Raw genomic sequence first — 22,704 nt, forward strand, 5'->3', positions numbered from 1 at the left:
TGAAAGAACAAACAAGAGAGAGAGAGAGAGAGAGAGAATGAGTTAAGGCCATCATGTTAGCCAGAGCTTGAAAGGTAAGGGTTACACACAAAGGAAAAAGGGAGTGCAAGAGAAAGTGTGCAAGAGCGAGAACCCCCACCCCCAGGTGAAAACACTACATCCATTGTCGCGTTTCCCCAGCAATGGCTTACATTAACATTTGTGTGTTTGTAGTTTCTGGCAGGAAACTTGGTTACAAACACAAGGTTTGACCTTGCTCAGAGCTGCACATTACTCTTGGCATGTTCAACTCTTCAAAAAGTCTCCTTTCTCATATTTTGAACAGAAAATATAAAATTGAGTGAAGGGAGGAACTTCTGACAGTTCGCAGTTTCTGTTTACACCATCCACTCAAGCCCTGCGATTCTAAAACCTAGAAACACCCAGCAAATACAACCCACTGAAATGGAGATTCTGCTCAAGACTGCTTAATGTGTGCCCATGAATGAGTTTGCCCAAAGGCTCCACAATAGGAACATTCATCCACTGAGAAGAAATCTACTCTGTTTAAAATGTAAAGCAATTGGATTCTTAAGAGTTTTAATAAATGAGACATGTTTTAGACGATGTAATTTTTTTTGGACGAGAGAATTTGTGGTCAAAGCTCAAAGAGATAAAAACATGGCTTCAATCTTTGCACGCTCTTGACATTGCCTTTTCCACTTTGACTGGTTCTAATCCATTTATTAAAATCATGTATAATGCATATAATCTTGATTTTGACAGTGGGGCAGGGTATAAATGTCTGTGGGATGGTACAATCTGTAAACTCCCTCGGAATTCCATGGGCTCCATTCCCTCCCACTTCTGGAGAGCTTCTAGATTCAGCGCTGTCAGGCCAGAGGTCAGAGGACATTTCTGATATGGCTGATTGGTGGCTTTTTCCAGCTCCAACAATGGCAACTTTACTGCAGCACAAGTCCAACCTGTGGAGAGAGAACAGCAGGTGTCACCATTAGACGGAGAGGTGAACAGTGGAGAAGAGGCTCGATGGCGAGAGGTGGCATCTGTAATGGTTAGTGTCATTTATTACAGTGAATATCAAAGACTAGCTCAGAACCACACATTGCTCCATTCAATCTATTTAATTTGGGGTTCATCTGATCTTAGGAGCACAAACCCAAACAGGTGTTTACACAGTTTCTCAAGGATGGTTTCAGAGTGTTTCTCAATCTTTACCTGAGATTACAGTAGGGGTTAGGAAGAAATCCCATGTGAATCTTATCGCCCCTTATTGTAAACATCCTTCATCAGGTGTGACACTTGCTTCTTCTAACAGTCTGTCTCACCAGTTATAGTTGTCGGTCACACAAGTCAGAGTCAACACCCCAACTGCAGGCTCATTCTTTCCAGTGGCCTTTCAGCCTTGATTTGCACCTTCAACAAGTAATTCACTACTCCAGGGGTCTGATATACAACCAACAACTCCAACTCAGAGGTAACTGTAGGAAAATCTAAACTTTTTGACTAGTAACATAATTTACACTACCCAGCTCCTTTGCTTCATAAAATCATAGAATCCCTACATTGCATAAGGAGGCCATTCGGCCCATCCAGTCTGCAGCAACTCCCTGACAGAGCATCTGACCCAGGCCCACCTCCCAGCCTATCCCCATAACCCCACACATTTACCCCTCTAATCCCCTAAACTATGAATCTTGGGACACTAAGGGGCAACTTTAGCATGGCCAATCCTCCTAACCTGCACATCTTTGGATTGTGGGAGGAAACTGGAGCACCCAGAAGCAGCCCACGCAGACACGGGGAGAAAGTGCAAACTTCACACAGACAGTGACCCGAGGCTGGAAATGAACCAGGTCCCTGGCAGTGCTAACCACTGTGCCAACCTTACAGGTGAAAATCAATTTTAAGGTATACAATCTATTTTACCTCTCGTCCTCTCCAAGAATATACAATTCTACACTGTTCAGTCTAGTTAACTGACTGCAGCATGAGCACTCAGTAGCCTTCAAGGGATACATACCAACATTCTGCATGAAGACTATTCTGCTGTCCATCTAACTTGATTTGACAGATTTACAATTGACATGACTTTGAGAGACATTCTGGAGTAAATTGGCTGCCCACTGAAACTGCTGGAGGAAACTCCTCTTTCCATGAGTAAGGTCAACTATGATGATGCAACATCAGAACCCATCCTTTTGAGATCTGGAGTGTGGTCAAACACGGTTCTCTTCTGCTACTGGCGTTCTTTGGTATAGTCTTCCATTTGCTGTTGTCATATGCTTTTAGGTCACCTACCTGCATACCAGAACTGATGGAAGACTGTTCAATCTAGCTCACCGGGACTCTAACACAAAGGTACTCCAAGTCCTCATCAGAGACTAACTCTCCACTGATGGTGCCACATTAACATTCCACACTGAGGAACATCTGCAGCAGCAAATGGACAGTCTCCCTCACCTCTGAAGAGTTTAACTATCAGCATCAAGAAGAAAAATGCCATGGTACAGGATGTTGCCATACTGCCATTTACCAGCGTTGACAATATGACCCTGGAGGTTGTTGATAGTTTCACATATTGAGATTCTACAATCACGAACAATGTGTCATTGGACATTAAAATCCCCAACATTCCTCAACAGCAGTGACCATGGACAACAGTTAGTACAGATGTGGAGAACAGATAACTACTCCATCTGACGAAGGGGCATCGCTCCGAAAGCTTATGGTATTTGCTACCAAATAAACCTGTTGGACTTTAACCTGGTGTTGTGAGACTTCTTACAACAGTTAGTAACCAGGGGAAAAGATGGAACAGTTTCCACCTCTGCTGTCTCAGACATATCCTCAGCATCTCTTGGCAGGGTAAAAGATCACCAGTTCAGTGGTCCTTGAGTATGCTAATTCCATCAACATACATTCATTGCTAGCCAACAATATCTGCATTGGCGAGCCACATTCATCAGGTGGATGATGGCTGTATACCCACATGGTGAATTGGCCATTGGGTCATGATCTCCTGTGTCCATACCTCCACTACAAGGACACCAACACCTGCAAGTGAGATATGAAGATGGCCAACATTGATGCTGACAACTAGAAGATAGTTGCTGACAGTCTCGCCAGAGGAAAACAAAAATAAAAAGCTTTGCTGGCAGGGAAGAGGGTTGAGAGAAAACAGAGGCCAGTGAATCATGCACCTTCTCAGCTACTGTCTTCCTCTGCAGCAAGTGCAGCCTAGACTGCTATGTCAGGCAGAAGGCTAACACCACTGTCGATTAGATGTGATCAGTTTCACACTACAAGATTGGCATGGGAACCTGCATAAGAAGAATTATTTACTTTTACAATTTGATTATAGAATGTTAAAGAATGGGTGTTGATTCCAATAATTGATTCACTGACGAAGGGTTCAAATCCCAAGGAACAATAGTTAAAACAAGGGAGGGAAGGGAGGAGACTCTTTTCACCCAGAAGGGAAATCCGAGGTGTGAAATTATTGGGTAAAGACACTCAAGTGGGCAGTTTAAATGAGACTGAGACACCATTATTGCCACTAATAGCAATGACACCATTAACACCCTACTTTGTCTCATGTCCATGACACCTTTGTCAATCTCTCCTTTATCCCTGTCCTTCTATTCTGCCCCACCTCCTCAACCTGCCTCTCCAACGATATAAAATTCATTATATTTCTACCTCTCGAGTTCTGTAGGAGGGTCATTTGGACTCGAAATACTAACTCTATTTCTCTCCATAGATGCTGCCAGACCTGTTGAATTTATCCAGCATTTTCCGTTTTTAATCTCAGACAATCCTGTGTCCCGAGGAGAAAAGATTAACAGATGTGGGCAGGTAAGGTTGATCTTTGGAAAAGAAGGAAGAGACTTCTGGACCTAACAGGGTAGGGGAGAGGAGTGGTGGTGTGTGCTGCCCTCTTGGAGAGTATGTGCATGAAGTAAGGCAGGACGAGGCCAGGTTGTGAGGCAATGTGATAGTAGTCGTGCTACTGGATTAGAAAGCAATGGTACTACAAGTTCAAGTTGCATCACGCCAAGTTGTAAACATGAATTGGAAAAGGGTGGCCAGCTGCAAGCAGCATCAGGAAGAATTACCAAGAAATCGGTCTGAAGGAAAGGATGATGATACCCCACCACATGCTGGCATACAACTAACTTCAGCCCTCCATGACTCAATGCCTAGATAAATTTAGTTCCGGCATAAGTAACGGAAAGAGTGAGACTACAGAGCAGGCTTGAATAGGGCACTGGTCATTATAAATACTGCCCTTTCTTAACACATTACCATATGCTGTTAAGTTGTCCCAGATAACGCACTCAGTATGTTCTGCTTCATCCCCAATTGAGAGTCATGTTCTCACATCTCAAGAAATAGAGTAGGCCATTCGGCTCACTGGGCTTGCTCTATCACTCAGTAAGATCATGGCTGATCTGTTTATGGCCTTAACTCTGCTTTCTTCCCTGCCCCCATAGCCCTCAACTCCACGGTCATTAAAAATCTGTCAAATTCAGCCTTGGATATATTCAATGATGCAGCCTTCACTGGAATTCTCTTCCACTGAGAGCAAAGATTAACAACCAGAGGAGAAATTCCTCCTCATCTCAATCTTAAATAGAAGGCTCCTCATTTTTATAAGGAGAGAGAGATAAGTCATTCAGACAGCTTGTTCCGAGTTACCTTCTCAGCTGCCATGCTAGGGCACTTCCAATTGTATAGATAATACTGCAAGTTGCCATCTCCAATTCCAAATTTCAGTTTTTCTAGAAAGGTCTTGTTTTCCATGAGATCCAATGCATTGAAAACATCAAATCCTTTCTGTTAAAAGAGAAAAAAAAAATCAATGGAACAAGATTAGACTTAGAACAAAGCTGCCCTGTGGTATTTACACAGAGACAACACTCAAACCCTTTAACGACTAATATTCAATCCTGCTAACACAGGGCTTTACAAATAATTTCTGTCTGTTCAAAGTAAGATGTTATTGCTGGGAGTAGAACATTTTTCAGTTTAGATACCCAGCATCAGAAACATCACCTCCAGAGCAGCTACATCATAGGTTAGATACACAGTAAATCACCAGCTAAACTCTTAGTGCAGCACCTATTGTACCAGATATTGCGATGCCTGGTGCTGTGGACTCAAACTAATGAGGCAGTCGCTTGACATAACCCATTTCCATGTCAGACTCGAGCACTTGTCAGTTTTAGCTCCATCGATTACATCAGAAGTTGCAGCGTGACATAGATAGGATGCAAGACTGGGCGGAGAAGTGGCAGATGGACTTTAACCCGGATAAATGTGTAGTGGTCCATTTTGGCAGGTCAAATGGGATGAAGGAGTATAATATCAAGGGTAAGACTCTTAGCAGTGTAGAGGATCAGAAGGACCTTGGGGTCCGGGTCCATAGGACTCTTAAATCGGCCTCGCAGGTAGAGGAGGTGGTTAAGAAGGCGTATGGTGTGTTGGCCTTCATCAATCAAGGGATTGAGTTCAGGAGTCGGGAGATAATGATGCAGCTTTACAAGACCCTCGTCAGACCCCACTTGGAGTACTGTGCTCAGTTCTGGTTGCCTCATTACAGGAGGGATGTGGAAATGATTGAAAGGGTGCAGAGGAGATTTACAAGGATGTTGCCTGGATTGGTTGGCATGCTTTATGAGGATAGGCTGAGGGAGCTGGGTCTTTTCTCTTTGGAGAGACGAAGGATGAGAGGTGACCTGATAGAGGTATATAAGATGTTGATAGGCATAGATCGGGTGGATTCTCGGAGGCTTTTTCCCAGGGCTGAAATGGCTGCTACGAGAGGACACAGGTTTAAAGGTGCTGGGGAGTAGGTACAGAGGAGATGTCAGGGGTAAGTTTTTCACTCAGAGGGTGGTGGGTGAGTGGAATCGGCTGCCATCAGTGATGGTGGAGGCAAACTCGATAGGGTCTTTTAAGAGACTTCTGGATGAGTACATGGAACTTAATAGAACTGAGGGTTATAGGTAAGCCTATATATAAGCCTAGGTAGGTAGGGACATGACCGGCGCAACTTGTGGGCTGAAGGGCCTGTTTGTGCTGTATTTTTTCTATGTTCTCTATGTTCTATCTACATAAAGGAACAATCTATGCACAGTTGCAACGTCGCTACAATTGAAGACAGCACCACTGAAAGACAGGGCAGTCAGTGCTTGTTTGTACAAACCCTGGGCATACACAGCAGCATTACATAAGGACCGCTATGAGAGTAGAGCATCAAAGCACAGTTAAGTTCAACAGTCCCGAATCTAGTTGGCTGTTCAGATACAGTGCTTTTGGGAAGACGCTCTCACCCCAACATGCCCTCGACTTCGGGCAACGATATGATCAAACATTCGGACCGCTGTGACGAAAGGTCACTGAGCTGAAACCTTAACTCGCTTTCTCTGTCTACAGATGCTGTCGGACCTGCTGAGTAATTCCACCTTTTCTGTTTTTAATTCAGATCACCTGCTCCACACCAAAGTGGAGGCTCGAGGACCCTTCGCTTTCACCCCGACATCACCAAAATGGTTAGAGGACTTGTCCTGCTTCACAGCTGCTGAGAACTCCAGGTTTGGCAATGGGGTTTTTAAACTGATCTCAAGCTTGCTTCTTTACGCAGCAGGTGGGGATAGGGAGCTTTGTCTGACAGACCAAAGATTCCTATTGAAATAAAGTTCTCTTAACTGGTCAACTGCAGTCAGCAATGGTTTGGGTATCTGTAGTAAAGGGAAGGATGGAGTGCAGTGAAGAATTATGACAATTTCCACAGCTGATGGTGGATTTGGGAAGGATTGGGTGTGTTGGGGGGGGGGGGGGGGCAGTTTGTGAGGAGCAGGCCAAATCTAGGAGGAGGGTGGGAGGGGAGATGGTGGGGGGGTGGGGTGTTACAGGGGAAGGAGAGCAACATTTTATACATTAGGTAATGGATTGAACATGTAAACAGTGTCAGGCAGGTTGTGATTGCAACTCAAGAGACATAGGGAAACGGTACGAAATTGACTGGCTCCAGGTTATTGAAATATTGGGCTGCTAGACTCAGCGCGGAGTCCTGATTCACTCCTCAAGCTAACTGTATTATTAACTGAGGGGCAATCCGGGGAGCTCCTGATTTTGCTTGACAGGCGAACAAAGATGTCACATACCGACTTTGCAAGGATGAGGCCATCATTCATGAGGTCGACAAGAGGAGTCTTGCTGTGGACATTATAAAAAGAATAAGCAGCCTTCAGGCTCTTGTGAACAGGATGATGCATGATGGTGGAAGGAAGAGTGTAAAAACTGAAGAAGTCCGTCAATTCTCCATCAGCACCCTGCAGAAACAAGATGGGAAGAACAGCGAGTTATTTGTACATTAAACAAAAGAACCACCAAACAGTCTGGGGAGCTTGCAGCATGATCTGTTCACTGGAAAGCCTGTACCAGGATCAGGCAGTCACAGGCAGATAGCCAAACTGACCGCTTCACATGCTTATCCAACACCTTTACACAAGGCGAGAATCTAATCAACAACCTGCAGCTTCCTTAATAAACATGCGGACTAGCCAACAGAAGCCATTCTGAAAGCCATTTCATGCTGGGTAGACCAACCTTTTGTTAGTCACTATCAATTTTAAACTACATCTCTGTGCCTTGGTTCCAGCCACAAGGCTGTATAACATTTGACCCAGTAATTGCACAGGTGAACTATTTCAATAACTACAGGAACTACATCAAAACATTTGGAAACCAATTTGCACATCTGAGAAACTGCCCCAGGGACTGGGGCTCTGGCAGTCACACTGCTCAGGGATGGGGGAGGCGTGGGCGGGGGGGGGCATTTACTTGGATCATCCCCCCCACAATGAGAGTCAGTCCCAGAGCCTTAGTATCCATTCTCAAATTTTCTCTCCTTTTTAGCTGAAGAACATAAGAACATAAGAAATAGGAGCAGGAGTAGGCCATCTAGCCCCTCAAGCCTGCTCCGCCATTCAATAAGATCGTGGCTGATCTGATAGTGGGTTCAGTTCCACTTACCTGCCCGCTCCCCATAACCCTTAATGGTTAAAAATCTATCTGTGATTTAAACACATTTAACGAGGTAGCCTCTACTGCTTCATTGGGCAGAGAATTCCAAAGATTCACTACCTTCTGGGAGAAGAAGTTCCTCCTCAACTCTGTTCTAAATTGGCTCCCCCGTATTTTGAGGCTATGCCCCTAGTACTTGTTTCCATTGTTAGTGGAAATAACCTCGCTGCTTCTACCCTGTCTAGCCCCTTCATTATCTTATATGTCTCTATAAGATCTCCCCTCAACCTTCTAAACTCCAATGAGTACAGGCCCAGACTACTCAATCTCTCCTCATAAGCTAAGCCCCTCAGCTCCGGAATCAACCTGGTGAACCGTTGCTGTAACCCCTCCAAAGCTAATATATCCTTTCTTAAATAAGGGGACCAAAATTGTACACAGTACTCTAGGTGCGGCCTCACCAGTACCCTGTACAGTTGCAGCATGACCTCCCTGCTTTTATACTCCATCCCTCTCGCGATACAGGCCAACATTCCATTTGCCTTCTTGATTACCTGCTGCACCTGCAAACTGAGTTTTTGTGAGCTGTTGCTTCCTCCTATGGCGTGGGTTCCACAGGGAAGGAGTGCCCTACACTACTGTCTCCAGCCTTTATTGCTGACCATCGGTGCTTGCCTTCTATGAGCAGCAGGTGACATAACTGGTATTATAACTTTTCATACCGGAAAATAAAAGATATGGACAATACTGTGCTCAGAACCAAGAGAACAAAAAAAAACTTTGCAAAACTTTAGAAACTCTAAGTGCAGAGGATTACAGAAACAAATCATTAACAAGGTGCCAAGACTGTATTGAACAATTGAGGCAAAAAGTGAAAATACTAGAAAGATTTAGCAGGTCTGGCAGCTTCTGTGCACAGAGAAACAATGCTCCCTTCCTCCCTCCAGACAGAAAGTTACAATGGGCTCAAAACGTTAACCGTTTTTCTCACTCAACAGATGCTGAAAGACCTGCTGAAATCTCTTGCATTTGCTGTTTTTATTTACAGTGCCTGCAGTATTTTGCTTCAGTTGAGTCTGGTCCATTAATGGGTTACATGTGGCACCTTTGCGATTGATTTCTACAGTGATGGAAGCGGGTTATGGTTCACTGCCTGCTATATGGACTGTGTCATTTTGCATGTGAGCACCTTGGCTACCTATTGACGTGAGTATCCCAGCAGGGGCTATCAGAGCTGCTGGCTGATCTCTCAGCCACGATCCAGGAGTTAAAGGTGTATCAATGACCACTTTCATAGCCCCTGAAAAATCAGTGAGTCAGACTTGCCTCCACCACATAAGTCTCTATAATATTTTCCCGAGGTAGGAACCAGTGAGCGACCTCCTCTTCGTTCATTGCTGGGGTAAGATGGAACTGCTTTAGGTACTCCCGCAGCAGCCTGCACACACTCCCCACATCCTTGCGCTCCATTGGTCTCAGACCGGGTGTTTTTGTTGTCTGAAATATTAGAAAAAAAATCAGAATGTACAGAATGAGGCAGAAGGCCCAAAACTTGCTTCTTATGCAAAGGTTATCAATACCATTTCATCGTGTTCCCAAACCCTCTCTGTGCCTGGAAAGGTTTTGTAATTGCCCTGACCTCAGTTATACTGCCCACTTCGGTAACTAATTCCATAGCTCTCAGCCGTGAGAGTGACAGGAAGTGAGAGTGGAAACTGCAGAGGGACTGGCCACAAATGTTCAGTCTTTCTCACTCAAGGGTAGTTCCAGAGGATTGGAGAATTGCAAACGTTATGCTCTTGTTTAAAAAAAGGACGTAAAATCAAGCTCAGAAGCCACCAGCCAGTCAGTATAACTGCGGTTGTGGGGAAACTTCTCAAAACAATAATTCAGGACAGTATTAATAGTTGCATGGACAAATGAGGGCTAACCAAGGAAAGCCAACATTGATTTAAGGGAAAAACAGTGTTAACTAACTTGGGAGTTTTTTGATGAGGTAACAGAGAGGGTTGATGAAGGCAAAGCTCTTGATGTGATGCATATGGGTTTCCAAAAGGCATCTGATACAGCGTCTCACAACAGACTTGCGAGCAAGTTATAGCTCATTAAATAAAGGACAGTAGCAACTGAATTGGCTGAATGTCAGGAAACAGAGAATAGTGGAGAATGGAGGTTTTATGGTTGAAGGAAAGCTTGTGATGGATTTCCTCAGGAGTGGGTGGGATCCTTGCTTTTCCTGTTGTGCATTCATGATCTAGACCTTGACGTACAGAACACAAATTGAACATTTTTAGATGACAAAACACATGGAAATGGTGTGAACTGTGAGGAGGATCATGTAGAACTTCAAAGGGACACAGACAAGTTGGTGGTGGATTGGGTGCACAAGTGGTTGAAGATGTTTAATGGGGAGAAAAGTGAAATGATTAATTTAGGTAAGAACACAGAGACAATATAAAATAATGGCTACAACTCCTGATAGAAGTCTACAAGATTATGAGGGGCATGGACAGAGTGGATAGTCAGAAGCTTTTTCCCAGGGTGGAAGACTCAATTACTAAGGGGCATAAGTTTAAGGTGCGAGGGGCAAGGTTTAAAGGAGATGTACGAGGCAAGTTTTTTTTTACACAGAGGATGGTGGGTGCCTGGAACTCGCTGTCAGGGGAGGTAGTGGAGGCAGATACGATAGTCGCTTTTAAGGGGCGTCTGGACAAATACATGAATAGGATGGGAATAGAGGGATATGGTCCCTGGAAGAATAGGGGATTTTAGTTTAGACAGGCAGCATGGTTGGTGCAGGCTTGGAGGGCCGAAGGCCTGTTCCTGTGCTGTAATTTTCTTTGTTTAACTCTAAAGCAAGTGCAGGAGCAGACAGGCGTGTATGTGCATAAGTCACTGAAGGTGGCTGGACAGGTAGACATTTGTAGGCTTTATTATAAATAGAGGCATAGAGTACAAGAGCAAGACACTAGTTCAGCCTCAGCTGGAGTATTGAGTCCCATTCTGGGCATTGTATTTTAGGAGGGGTGTGAAGGTATTGGAGTGAGTGCAGAAAAGATTCAGGACAATGAGGAAACTTCAGTTATGAAGGTAGATTGGAGAAGTTAGGACTGTTTATTTGGAGTAGAAAAGGCTGAGGGGAGATTTGATAGAGATATTAAAAATCACAACTGCTCTGGACCGAGGTGATAGGGAGAAACTGTTTCCACCCGTAAAAGAATCAAGACCGAGAGGGCACAGAATTAAAGCAATTTGCAAAAGAAGCAAAGCGACATGAGGAACAGCTTTTTCACGCAGCGGATGGTCAAGATCTGGGATACACTGCCCGAGTGTGGAGGAGGCATTAACTGAAACATTCATAAAGGCATTAGTGAAAAAGAAAAACGTGCAGGGTTTTGGGCAGAAGGCAGGGAATAGCACCAAGCAAGTTGCTCATTCAGAGAGCTGGTGCAGTCATGAAGGGCCAAATGGCCTCCTTTTGCACCAGAACATTTTTGTGATTCAACGCCTTATTGGGTGAAATCATTCCATTTTCCCTTCCTCTTCCCGCAGGAGGTGCTCGCTCTTGTTGGGAGTGTAGCCCCCGAAATCTTTCGTGCTCGACCGCAAGTATTACCATTCCTGGGACTGCCACATTAAGAAGTTTAACAACACCAGGTTAAAGTCCAACAGGTTTATTGGTAACAAAAGCCACACCGGTTTTGCTACCAAATAAACCTGTTGGACTTTAACCTGGTGTTGTTAAACTTCTTACTGTGTTTACCCCAGTCCAACGCCAGCATCTCCACATCATGACTGCCACATTAAGACATGTGGTGGGGGAACAGCAACAAGTGTTAGGTGACAGTGCACTGTATGGTCTCAACTGGCTTACCAGCGCCTCAGTCACACTGCATCAGTGTCAGGATTTAGCAGGCTGGCACTGAAGACTGCTTGGAGTCCTCTCTATGCACCTTGATCGTTTTTGACACAGGAATTTGGGTTTGGGGAATCGCGCTGACAAAGAGATGAGTTGATTTTCCATGAACACTGTCATCATAGAATCATAGAAACCCTACAGTGCAGAAGGAGGCCATTCGGCCCATCGAGTCTGCACCGACCACAATCCACCACCCAGGCCCTACCCCCACATATTTACCCGCTAATCCCTCTAACCTACGCATCCCAGGACTCTAAGGGGCAATTTTTTTAACCTGGCCAATCAACCTAACCCGCACATCTTTGGACTGTGGGAGGAAACCGGAGCACCCAGAGGAAACCCACGCAGACACGAGGAGAATGTGCAAACTCCACACAGACAGTGACCCGAGCCGGGAATCGAACCCGGGACCCTGGAGCTGTGAAGCAGCAGTGCTAACCACTGTGCTACCGTGCCGCCCTCAGATGGAAAATTCCTGCAATCTATTTTAAATTTCCTGCCTGTGCACTTTATCAGGTGCAGTCCCACAAATGTATCCTTGGTGGTGCCATTCACAGCAAAAAAATTTAATTGTTCATGTCAACAGCACCACCTACAAGCAGCTGGTTGAACTGCAGCCTTCATTTACACCAAATCTATGGTAGCTTCCTGACGAAAAGGATGCGTGTTGATGGAGCAACTTTATGAACTGCACACCATTTCAAAGCCACGTAATTACTTAACCATAGAATCCATACAGTGCAGAAAGAGGCCACCTGGCCTATTGAGTCTGCATCGTCTCTCCAAAAGAACATCCTACTCAGGCCCACCCCTCTGTCCCATCCCCATAACCCATGCATTTATCATGGCCAATCCACCTAACCCGCACATCTTTGGACTGTGGGGGGAAACCAGAGCACCCGGAGGAAAGCCACATGGACACGGGGAGAACAGGCAAACTTCGCACAGTCACCCAAGGCTGGAATTGAACCCAGGACCCTAGTGTTGTGAGGCAGCAGTGCTGACCACTGTGCCACCCCCTTCAATGGTGTAATATCAGGAACTTTGGCAGCCACTTTGCACACAGCAAGGTCTCACAAACAGCAACAGCATGTCTTACAAGGGAAATTAAAGATCCTAGGAAGAGACATACAAATTGGCCAGAAAGAACAGCAGGCCTGAGGATTGGGAGAAGTTTAGAATTCAGCAAAGGAGGACGGAGAGATTGATTAAGAAGGGGAAAGGAGAGTACATGAGTAAGCTTGCGGAGAACAGAAAAACTGACTTTAACAGCTTCTATTTGTCCAAAGATGTGTTTAGGTATGTGAAGAGAAAAAGATTGGTGAAGACAAGTGTATGTCCCTTACAGTCAGAAACAGGGGAATTTATAATGGGGAACAAAGAAATGCCTGACCAACTAAAAACATTGGTTCGGTCTTCACAAAGAGTAACACAAGTATTAGTAGAGAAATGGTGTTGGGGAAATTGAAAGCCCATAAATCCCCAGGGCCTGATAATCTACATCCCAGAGTACTTACGTGGCCTAGAAATAGTGGATGCATTGGTGGTCATCTTTCAAGATTCTAAGGACTCTGGAATGGGTTCCTCCAGATTGGAGGGTAGCTAATGTCACCCGCTATTTAAAAAGAGAGGTAGAGAGAAAACGGAGAATTATGGCCAGAATTCTTCCACCTCACCTGCAGCTGAATTCTCCAGTCCCGCTGTAACGAACGGAGATTCGGCTGAGCTCCACGTTCGCCGTTCTCGCTGACAGTGGGGTATTAGAGACTGGAGAATTCCAGTCAGCCTGACATCGGTACTAGGAGTTGCTAGAGTCCATTATAAAATATTTAATAGCAGAGCATTTGGAAAACAGTGACAGGGTCGGACACAGTCAGCATGGATTTACGAAAGGGAAATCATGCTTGACAAATCTACTGGAATTCTTCGAGGGTGTAACTAGTAGAGTTGAAGAGGGGAAGCCAGTGGATGTAGTTTATTTGGACTTTCAGGAGGTTTTCGACAAAGTCCCACAAAAGAGGTTAGCATGTATAATTAACACACATGGGATTGGGGGGGGGTAATGTAGTGCAGATGGGAAACAAAGAATAGGAATAAACAGGCAGTGACCAGTGGGGTATCACAGGAATGTGAGGAACCCAGCCATTCACAACATATATTAATGATTTAGATGCAGGAACTAAATGCAATATCTCCAAACTTGCAGATGACACAAAGCTGGGTGGGAGGGTGCACCGCTGTGAGGAGATTGCAATGATGATTCAGGGTGATTTGGACAAGCTGAGGGAATGGGCAAATGATTGGCAAAAGCAGCATAATGGGGATAAATGTGATGTCATACACTTTGGTAGCAAAAACATGAAGCAGATTATTATCTGAATGGCTATAAATGAAGAAAGGGGAATGTGTAATGAGACCTGGGAGTCCTTGTGCACCAGTTGCTGAAGCATGCAGGTAGCAGATGGTGAAGACGGCAAATGGTATGTTAGCCTTCATAGCGAGAGGATTCAAGTACAGGAGCAGGGATGTCTTGCTGTAGTTATACAGGGCCTTGGTGGGACCACGCCTAGAATACTGTATGCAGTTTTGGTCTCCTTATCTAAGCAAGGATGTTCTTGTTGTAGAAGGGAGTGCAGAGGAGGTTTACCAGACTGATACCTAGGATGGCAGGGCTGGTGTACGAGGAGAGATAGAGTCGGTTAGGATTATATTCACTGCAGTTCCAAAAAAAATGAGGGGGCATCTCAGAAACATATAAAATTCTAACAGGACTAGACAGGGTAAATGCTGGAAGGATGTTTCTGATGGCAGGAAAGTCCAGAATCAAGGGGTCACAGTTTAAGGATACGAGTTAAACCATTTAAGACTGAGATGAGGAGAAATTTCTTCACCCAGAGAGTGGTGAGCCTATGAAATTCATTACCACAGAAAGCAGTTGAAACTATGTTTTCAAGGAGATAGAAATAGCCCTTGGGCTGGGGGGGGGAGAGCAACGGATTATTGAGTTGTAGGATCAGCCATGATCATAATGAATGGCACAACAGGCTTGAAGGACTGAATGGCCTCCTCCTCCTCCAAATAGTTCCTATTTTTTATGGTTCTATGAAATGGTGACCAGGTAATCTGTTTTAAGGTTGTTGGTTCCAGGTTAAATGCTGGTCAGGACATGGAAACATTTCTTTTTCAATTAGTGCCTCACAAGAGGACAGCCAGAGCCTCAGCTGACTCTCATCTGAAAGGTAGTACTCAAACCATACTGTTTTAGAGCTGTTGGAACAGGGGGAACGAGGGAGAGACCCACACACTGTTCCAGGGCATAGAACCCTGGATATTTTAAGGTATGACTGTGGGGAGGGCGTGGCGGTGAATTGGAGGAATGCAGAGTTATCAGAGGTTATAGGGCTGGAGGAGGTTAGCTCTGTCTCTCTGTTCATCAGTTGAGCAACATATTTAACCAAGTGTAGATCATTGAAGCTCTTCAGGCCATAAAACCCCTGATTGACTCCAATGTTCGTGTCTCCATACTTTATTTCAGTAAGAAGTCTCACAACATCAGGTTAAAGTCCAACAGGTTTATTTGGTAGCACGAGCTTTTGGAGCGCTGCTCCTTCATCAGGTGAGTGGAGTGGTAGGTTTCACGAACACAGCATATATAGACAAAGACACAATTGCAAGATAATGGTTGGAATGCGAGTCTTTACAGGTAATCAAGTCTTACAGACAGTGCGAGTGGAGAGGGGGATAATCACAGGTTAAAGGAGGTGTGAATTGTCTCAAGCCAGGACAGTTAGTAAGATTTTGCAAGCCCAGGCCAGATAGTGGGGGTTCCACGTAGTGTAATCCTGGTTGAGGCCGTCCTCATGCTTGCGGAACTTGGCTATCGGTTTCTGCTCGGCGATTCTGCGTTGTCGTGTGTCTTGAAGGCCGCCTTGGAGAACGTTTCCCCAAAGATCAGAGGCTGAATGCCACTGACTGCTGAAGTGTTCCCCGACAGGAAGGGAACATTCCTGCTTGGTGATTGTCGAACAGTGTCTATTCATCTGTTATTGTAGCGTCTGTATGGTCTTGCCAACGTATCATGCCTCGGAACATCCTTTCCTGCAACGTACGAGGTAGACAATGTTGGCTGAGTTGCATGAGTATGTACCGTGTACCTGGTGGGTGGTGTTCTCACGTGAGATGGCGGTATCCACGTCAATGATCCGGCACATCTTGCAGAGGTTACTGTAGCAGGGTTATGTGGTGTCATGGTCGCTGTTCTGAAGGTTGGGTAGTTTGCTGCGAACAATGGTCTGTTTGAGGCTGCGCGGTTGTTAAAGGCAAGTAGCGGGGGTGTGGGGATGGCCTTGGCGAGATGTTCATCATCATCGATGACATGTTGAAGGCTTTGAAGATGTCGTAGTTTCTCCGCTCCAGGGAAGTACTGGACGACGAAAGGTACTCTGTCGGTCATGTCCCATGTTTGTCTTCTGAGGAGGTCAGTGCGGTTTTTCACTGTGGTGCGTCAGAACTTTCGATCGATGAGTCGAGCGCCATATCCCGCTTTTATGAGGGCATCTTCCAGCGTCCGTAGATGTCTGTTGCGTTCCTCCTCGTCTGAGCAGATCCTGTATATATGGAGGGCTTGTCCATAGGTGATAGTTTCTTTAAAATGTTTAGGGTGGAAGCTGGAGAAGCGGAGCATCGTGAGGTTATCCATGGGCTTGTGGTACAGTGAAGTGCTGAGGTGTCCATCCTTGATGGAGATGTGTGTCCAAGAATGCAGCCGATTCTGGAGAGTAGACCATGGTGAATCTGATGGTGGGAAGGAACTTGTTGATAAAATGACTGAAAAGACTGGATGATGACAGCAACATCATCGCACGCGCGAGGATGGCCTCAACCGGGATCTTGGGTTCACGTCATACAATGTGGAACCCCCACCATCTGGCCTGGGCTTGCAAAATCTTACTAACTGTCCTGGCTTGAGACAATTCATACCTCTTTAACCGGCGATTATCCCTTTCTCCACTCACACTGTCTGTATCTGTAAAGACTCGCATTCGAACCATTATCTTGCAATTGTGCCTTTGTCTATATATGCCCTGTTTGAGAACCCAACTCTCCACTCACCTGATGAAGGAGCAGCACTCTGAAAGCTCGTGATTCCAAATAAACCTGTTGGACTTCAACCTGGAGCACAGTAAGCTTCTTACTGTGCTCACCCCAGTCCAATGCCGGCATCTCCACATCATGGCTACTTTATTTCATGTATTGATGACTCAGTGCAGAGTGCATCACAACACCGGTCCTGTACTTGCCGGTTCTCAGTTGGCACTCTTGACCAGCATGGTCAAAGTTTGACCTGAAGTGATGTTCTGAATGAACCTTTTTCATTCCACTTAGCATCTCATTTTCCTCTCCAAGGCCCTCTTGGGCACCGTGAAGTATATATGAGTTGGAGCCCCAGCCGAGGGAACATGCCATTGTGGAATGGAGGGAACATCAAAAGCTCAGGGAAAATCTGCAAATCTTTTGGAAACGTTTTATGTGATTAATGTTTTTTTACATGTGAAAGAAGCTGTCATGGCCTCTGTGACAGAGTTTCTGTCAGTGGAAGGACTAGGCTCAAATTTGAAGTGAGGAAATAATGGAAGCAAGCAATGTGACTATTTGCTGCTTAGTTATTTACCAATTAGAAAAATATAGAAACAAACAATGAAGAATGAAAAAAGGGCCAACAATTCACCTGTAATTTTGGAGGCAGCAGGTTTGATATACACAAGTAATGCTCACAGATAGGTTTTACAGAGACATATAGTGTTAAGGCTCACCTCTGGCAGTCTATATAGTTTCATTGTTCGTTGCATAGTCATGTTTCTGCTCAGATGGGAGAACTTCACCTCTACTAGTTTGCGTGGGTTTAGTGACCTGTGCCAGTACCTGCCCAACAGATCACAGAATACGCCAGTCAGTCACTGACAGAACTGAGAACTTTGCCCACGGCGATTAGTGGCTTGGCCGAAGTCCAAACTCAGCATTGCACCACACCTCAGACTGCACACGAGCAATGCTACAGATTATACACAGTGTACTGACAACTACATAGCAGTTACAAGGAGAGAAAGAGAGAGAAAAACAGAGGTTTGATTGCTGCCAGAGGTGACTGGAAGATTGCACACTCCCTTTAACATGAACAACTTACCCAGAGTAGTGTGCGTCACTTGAACAATGCTCATGGCTCTCAAACCACAGCTTCTTCAGGGTTATTAACACACTGTGCCGCAGAGTGATAGTACATCGGATTTTGTCACCACACCATCAGCAGGAAAGAGCTGATTGCTCCTTTATCACTACTCACCCCACTGTGAACAGAATGGATTTGTCTAGTCTGAGATGCTGGGGTCTGATAAGAGCATCACCACCATACTTTGTTACTGGACACCAGCGCAGGGAAAACAGAATAGCTTTCAGATCATTCAATGCTCCCCAGCCAAGCAGCCACACATGGAGGCCCGAGGCTCATCAAACACCTGGTCCACTGAAGACCACAGGAGGGTGGGTTGCAGGAATACTCCCTTCTGTACCACTGCAGCAAGTGGTGCAATTCATCACCCAGATTGTTTTCACTGGAATCCAAGTATGTGGCACACTGTAGTTCGAAACACAAGAACAGAGCTTGCTACACCCAGGGATTCCCCACCATACGTACCCACTATCCCTGCATCTGGCAACACTCCCTTCCCCTGATTACACCTCCATCCACCCCAGGACTCCAGCTCACTGCACCCAGGAATTCTACCTCCCTACCTTTCGCAACACCCATACGATCCACCCACTACCTCAATCTCTTGCCAAGTGCAGATGGGATAGCAGTGTGTCTGATGGGGGCAGTGTAGAGGGAGCTTTATTCTGTATCTAACACCGTGCTGTACCTGTCCTGGGAGTGTTTGATGGGGGCAGTGCAGAGGGAGCTTTACTCTGCATCTAACCCCATGCTATGTATCTAACCCCATGCTATACCTCTCCTGACCGTGTTTGATGGGGACAGTGTAGAGGGAGCTTTACTCTGTATCTAACCCCGCACTGTACCTGTCCTGGGAGTGTTTGATGGGGACAGTGTAGAATGAGTTTTACTGTGTCTCTAACCCCGTGCTGTACCTTTCCTGGTAGACAATTATGATTATTGTGATGGGTGCATCAGATGAAAGATATCAAGGGATATGGAGACAGTACAGGAAATGGTGTTAAGGTCAAAGATCAGCCATGACCTAACTGAATGGTGGATGAGATTTGAGGGGCAGAATGGCCTACTCCTGTTCCTATGAATCTAAGACTTGCACTTATTGGTCAATGGGATGGGCTAACCATGGACCTTACCTGCAAGTGCCTACAGGTTTCGGCAGCACCACACCTGCAGTGTATACAGCCTGGTAGCTGCCTTCAAGGTTGACTCTCCTGGTGATCTCCCGGATCAGAACTGGAGCCACCCGTTTAGAGCGCAACTTCTTATGCACACACAGAAAGTTAATCTCCACCATCTTCTTCAGACTGTCAAAAAAGTACAAATTAGAACTGAATTTTTACCAGTACAAACAAAGAAATGTGGATATCAAACAGAAACAGCAGATTACGCAGCATCTGTGGAGAAATGGTTTCAGTGTTAACTCAATACCTGACACAGCCCGACAACCCTTCCCAAAGAGTGAGTAACACCCCACCCACTCACTGCCTAACACCCCAAATCTCTCAGCCTGGCATACCATCGAGGAGGGCAGCACAGTGGCAAGAACTGCCTTTTAATTACAGGGGAGCCAATGGCTTAATGGTATTATCACTAGACTGTTAATCCAGAAACTCAGCTAACCCAGGGTCGAATCCTGCCACAGTAGATGGTGGAATTTGAACTCAATTTAAAAAAAATCTGGAGTTAAAAATCAACTGATGACCATGAAACCATTGTTGATTGTCAGGAAAACCCATCTGGTTCACTAATGCCCTTCAGGGAAGGAAATCTGCTGTCCTCATCTGGTCTCGTCTACATGCGACTCCAGAGCCACAGCAATGTGGTTGATTTCCGGGTAACTAGGGATGGGCAATAAATGCGACGCCCAAGGCCCATGAATGAAAAAAAACACATTGGTGAGCATGGGTTCAGTTGATGCACAGGTTTACCTCAGTCACCATAACAGCCTCTGACATCTTCGCCAGTGTCAAATACTGGATGAGCAAGAATTGCCTTCAATGGTGAGAAACTATCATGTGCTTGGCTTCTACCGAAACCCCCACTCCTTTAGCAACTGACACATTTGCTGACTGAGTGTCGTATCTTTCTGAACCGAGCTCCAAACTCACATTCTTACTCCCAAGTCTGTATGCCTCCATCTTAATGTGGAGATGCCGGCGTTGGACTGGGGTAAACACAGTAAGAAGTTTAACAACACCAGGTTAAAGTCCAACAGGTTTATTTGGGAGCAAAAGCCACACCTGCAGCCTCCATCTTATCCATCGCCACTCCTTAGCTGTTCAGATTTGGCCATGTCAAAGTTCTCCATATGATCTTCACAAATTGCAACTTGTCAAGTCTGCTGCCATGTCCTTTTCCATACTCTGCCCTATGCTCTCACACCATCACTGGCTTCCTATACACCTTTCCACCAGTTTCAATACTTTTGTCCTGGTCCTCCAGAACTTGATCCTCTCTAACCCGATGTTCTGCTCACCTACTCACCAGTACAGTGCAAGTGTGCACCCCCAGCTCGTCCATTTTGGCCTCCTTTCCAGTCCACTTTAACTATAAAACCGTGACCCATTTCAATCTCCCACTCTGAAAATCTCCATCCGTTTCTTTTACAATTTCTCCCTCACATGAAAAAAGTTTCCTTTAAAAGGTGGCAAGACTGTGAGGAGAGGGAGTCTGTGTCAGACAGAGAATCCATAAGAATGATTAGATTGCAGAAACAGAGGCGGTCAAAAGTGGGTTTATTGAGTGGGGGTGGGGGGGTGAGTAATGACAACAGATTTGATGGGAAGGGGTGGGAGATGGTACTTGAGGAAAGGGAACCAGTTATCATTGAGCGATGGGGGCCAGGGAGGGAAGTTAGAATGTAGTGGGGATGTTATTTAGAGAGCAGGATAAGGGTCTCATGGTCAAGATGAAGAAGTGAGAGAGGACATCGGAGTATCGAGTATAAAAGTTGGAGTGTTATGGTAAGGTTATATAAGGCATTGGTGAGGCCAAATTTGGAGTATTGTGTACAGTTTTGGTCACCTAGTTACAGGAAGGATGTAAATAAGGTTGAAAGAGTGCAGACAAGGTTCACAAGGATGTTGCCGGGACTTGAGAAGCTGAGTTACAGAGAGAGATTGAATAGGTTGGGACTTTATTCCCTGGAGCGTAGAAGATTGAGGGGAGATTTGATAGAGGTGTATAAGATTTTGATGGGTATAGATAGAGTGAATGCAAGCAGGCTTTTTCCGCTGAGGCTAGGGGAGAAAAAAACCAGAGGGCATGGGTTAAGGGTGAAAGGAGAAAAGTTTAAAGGGAATATTAGGGGGGGCTTCTTCACGCAGAGAGTGGTGGGAGTGTGGAATGAGCTGCCGGATAAAGTGGTAAACTTTTAACATTTAAGAAAAACTCGGACAGGTTCATGGATGAGAGTGGTGTGGAGGGATATGGTCCAAGTGCAGGTCAGTGGGACTAGGCATAAAATGGTTCGGCACAGACAAGGAGGGCCAAAAGGCCTGTTTCTGAGCTGTAATTTTCTATGGTTCTATGAATCAAGAGAATCTAGAGGGAAGCTTCACTTTCTGTAATGGCTTACACCTATCCAGGATGTGTCTAAAGCTCCCTTCTTTCACTTATCTACAGCTTGTTCTTTGGTATGAACAAGGAGCCAGCTCCTTGAGCTTGCTCCGCTATTTAATAAGATCATGTCTGATCTGATAAAAACCTTAAACCTGCATCCCACAGAAAAAGCATTTACTCGCGATTAGTCCCAATAGTTAAACACAAGCTTACGTACTGGTCGTAAATCTGAATATTAGCTGGAATGGCACTGATAAAACCCACTAATTTCTTGTTGGAGACGACTCGTACACCACAGTGCCACTGAAGCAGCCAGCCAGGAGGACGCAAAGCCCTAGAGAAGGAGCAGAACAATAACACATTAGAGATTAATTTCAGCCAAGGAAACTGCTGTAACGTGAAAGCACCTGTGCCCTGATTGGTGGGTATCAGAATTGTGCTAAAACAGACACTCACATGCCCCAGCTTTGCTTCGTCACCGCACTGCCCAGCACTTGGACCCACTGGTGAGTGACAGGAAGCAGCCTAGACATTTCCAACACCTTCAACAGCTGTTCTCTAGATCGAACAAAACTCAGATCCCAGCCACAATTAGATGTATGGGGTTCTCCTTGTTGATCTTAGTACAGAGTTTCTACTTCCCTTCAGCTCAGTAAACATGGTAGACATTGATTAACAAATCCATTTTAATAATGCCACAGAAAGTATGTTGAACAACCTCGTTACAGCAACACCAATGGGGTGGCACAGTGGTTGGCACTGCTGCCAAGGACTCGGGTTTAATTCCTGGCTTGGGTCGCTGTCTGCGCGGAGTCTACACGTGTTTGCACGGGTGCTCTGGTTTCCTCCCACAGTCCGAAAGACGCGCTGGTTAGGTGCATTGGCCATGCTAAGTTCTCCCTCAGTGTACCCGAACAGGCGCCGGAGTGTTGCGACTAGGGGATTTTCGCAGTCACTTCATTGC

General features: G+C 45.5%; 1 protein-coding gene across 1 annotated transcript in view; it reads right to left on the minus strand.

Annotated features, from left to right (window-relative positions):
- Nucleotides 1-562: 562 nt before the first annotated feature.
- Nucleotides 563-22,704, minus strand: part of LOC144500574 (glycylpeptide N-tetradecanoyltransferase 1) — a 56,705-nt gene continuing 34,563 nt past the window's right edge. Inside the window, exons 5-11 of the mRNA XM_078223713.1 lie at nucleotides 21,958-22,074; nucleotides 19,313-19,483; nucleotides 17,767-17,875; nucleotides 9,361-9,531; nucleotides 7,173-7,340; nucleotides 4,702-4,839; nucleotides 563-965 (exon numbers count right to left, since the gene is read on the minus strand). Of these exons, the coding sequence (XP_078079839.1) occupies nucleotides 945-965; nucleotides 4,702-4,839; nucleotides 7,173-7,340; nucleotides 9,361-9,531; nucleotides 17,767-17,875; nucleotides 19,313-19,483; nucleotides 21,958-22,074 (895 nt within the window). The 3' untranslated portion in view covers nucleotides 563-944. The remainder of the gene's footprint in view (nucleotides 966-4,701; nucleotides 4,840-7,172; nucleotides 7,341-9,360; nucleotides 9,532-17,766; nucleotides 17,876-19,312; nucleotides 19,484-21,957; nucleotides 22,075-22,704) is intronic.

This window comes from Mustelus asterias, chromosome 11, assembly GCF_964213995.1.
Source record: "Mustelus asterias chromosome 11, sMusAst1.hap1.1, whole genome shotgun sequence".
Taxonomy (NCBI): domain Eukaryota; kingdom Metazoa; phylum Chordata; class Chondrichthyes; order Carcharhiniformes; family Triakidae; genus Mustelus; species Mustelus asterias.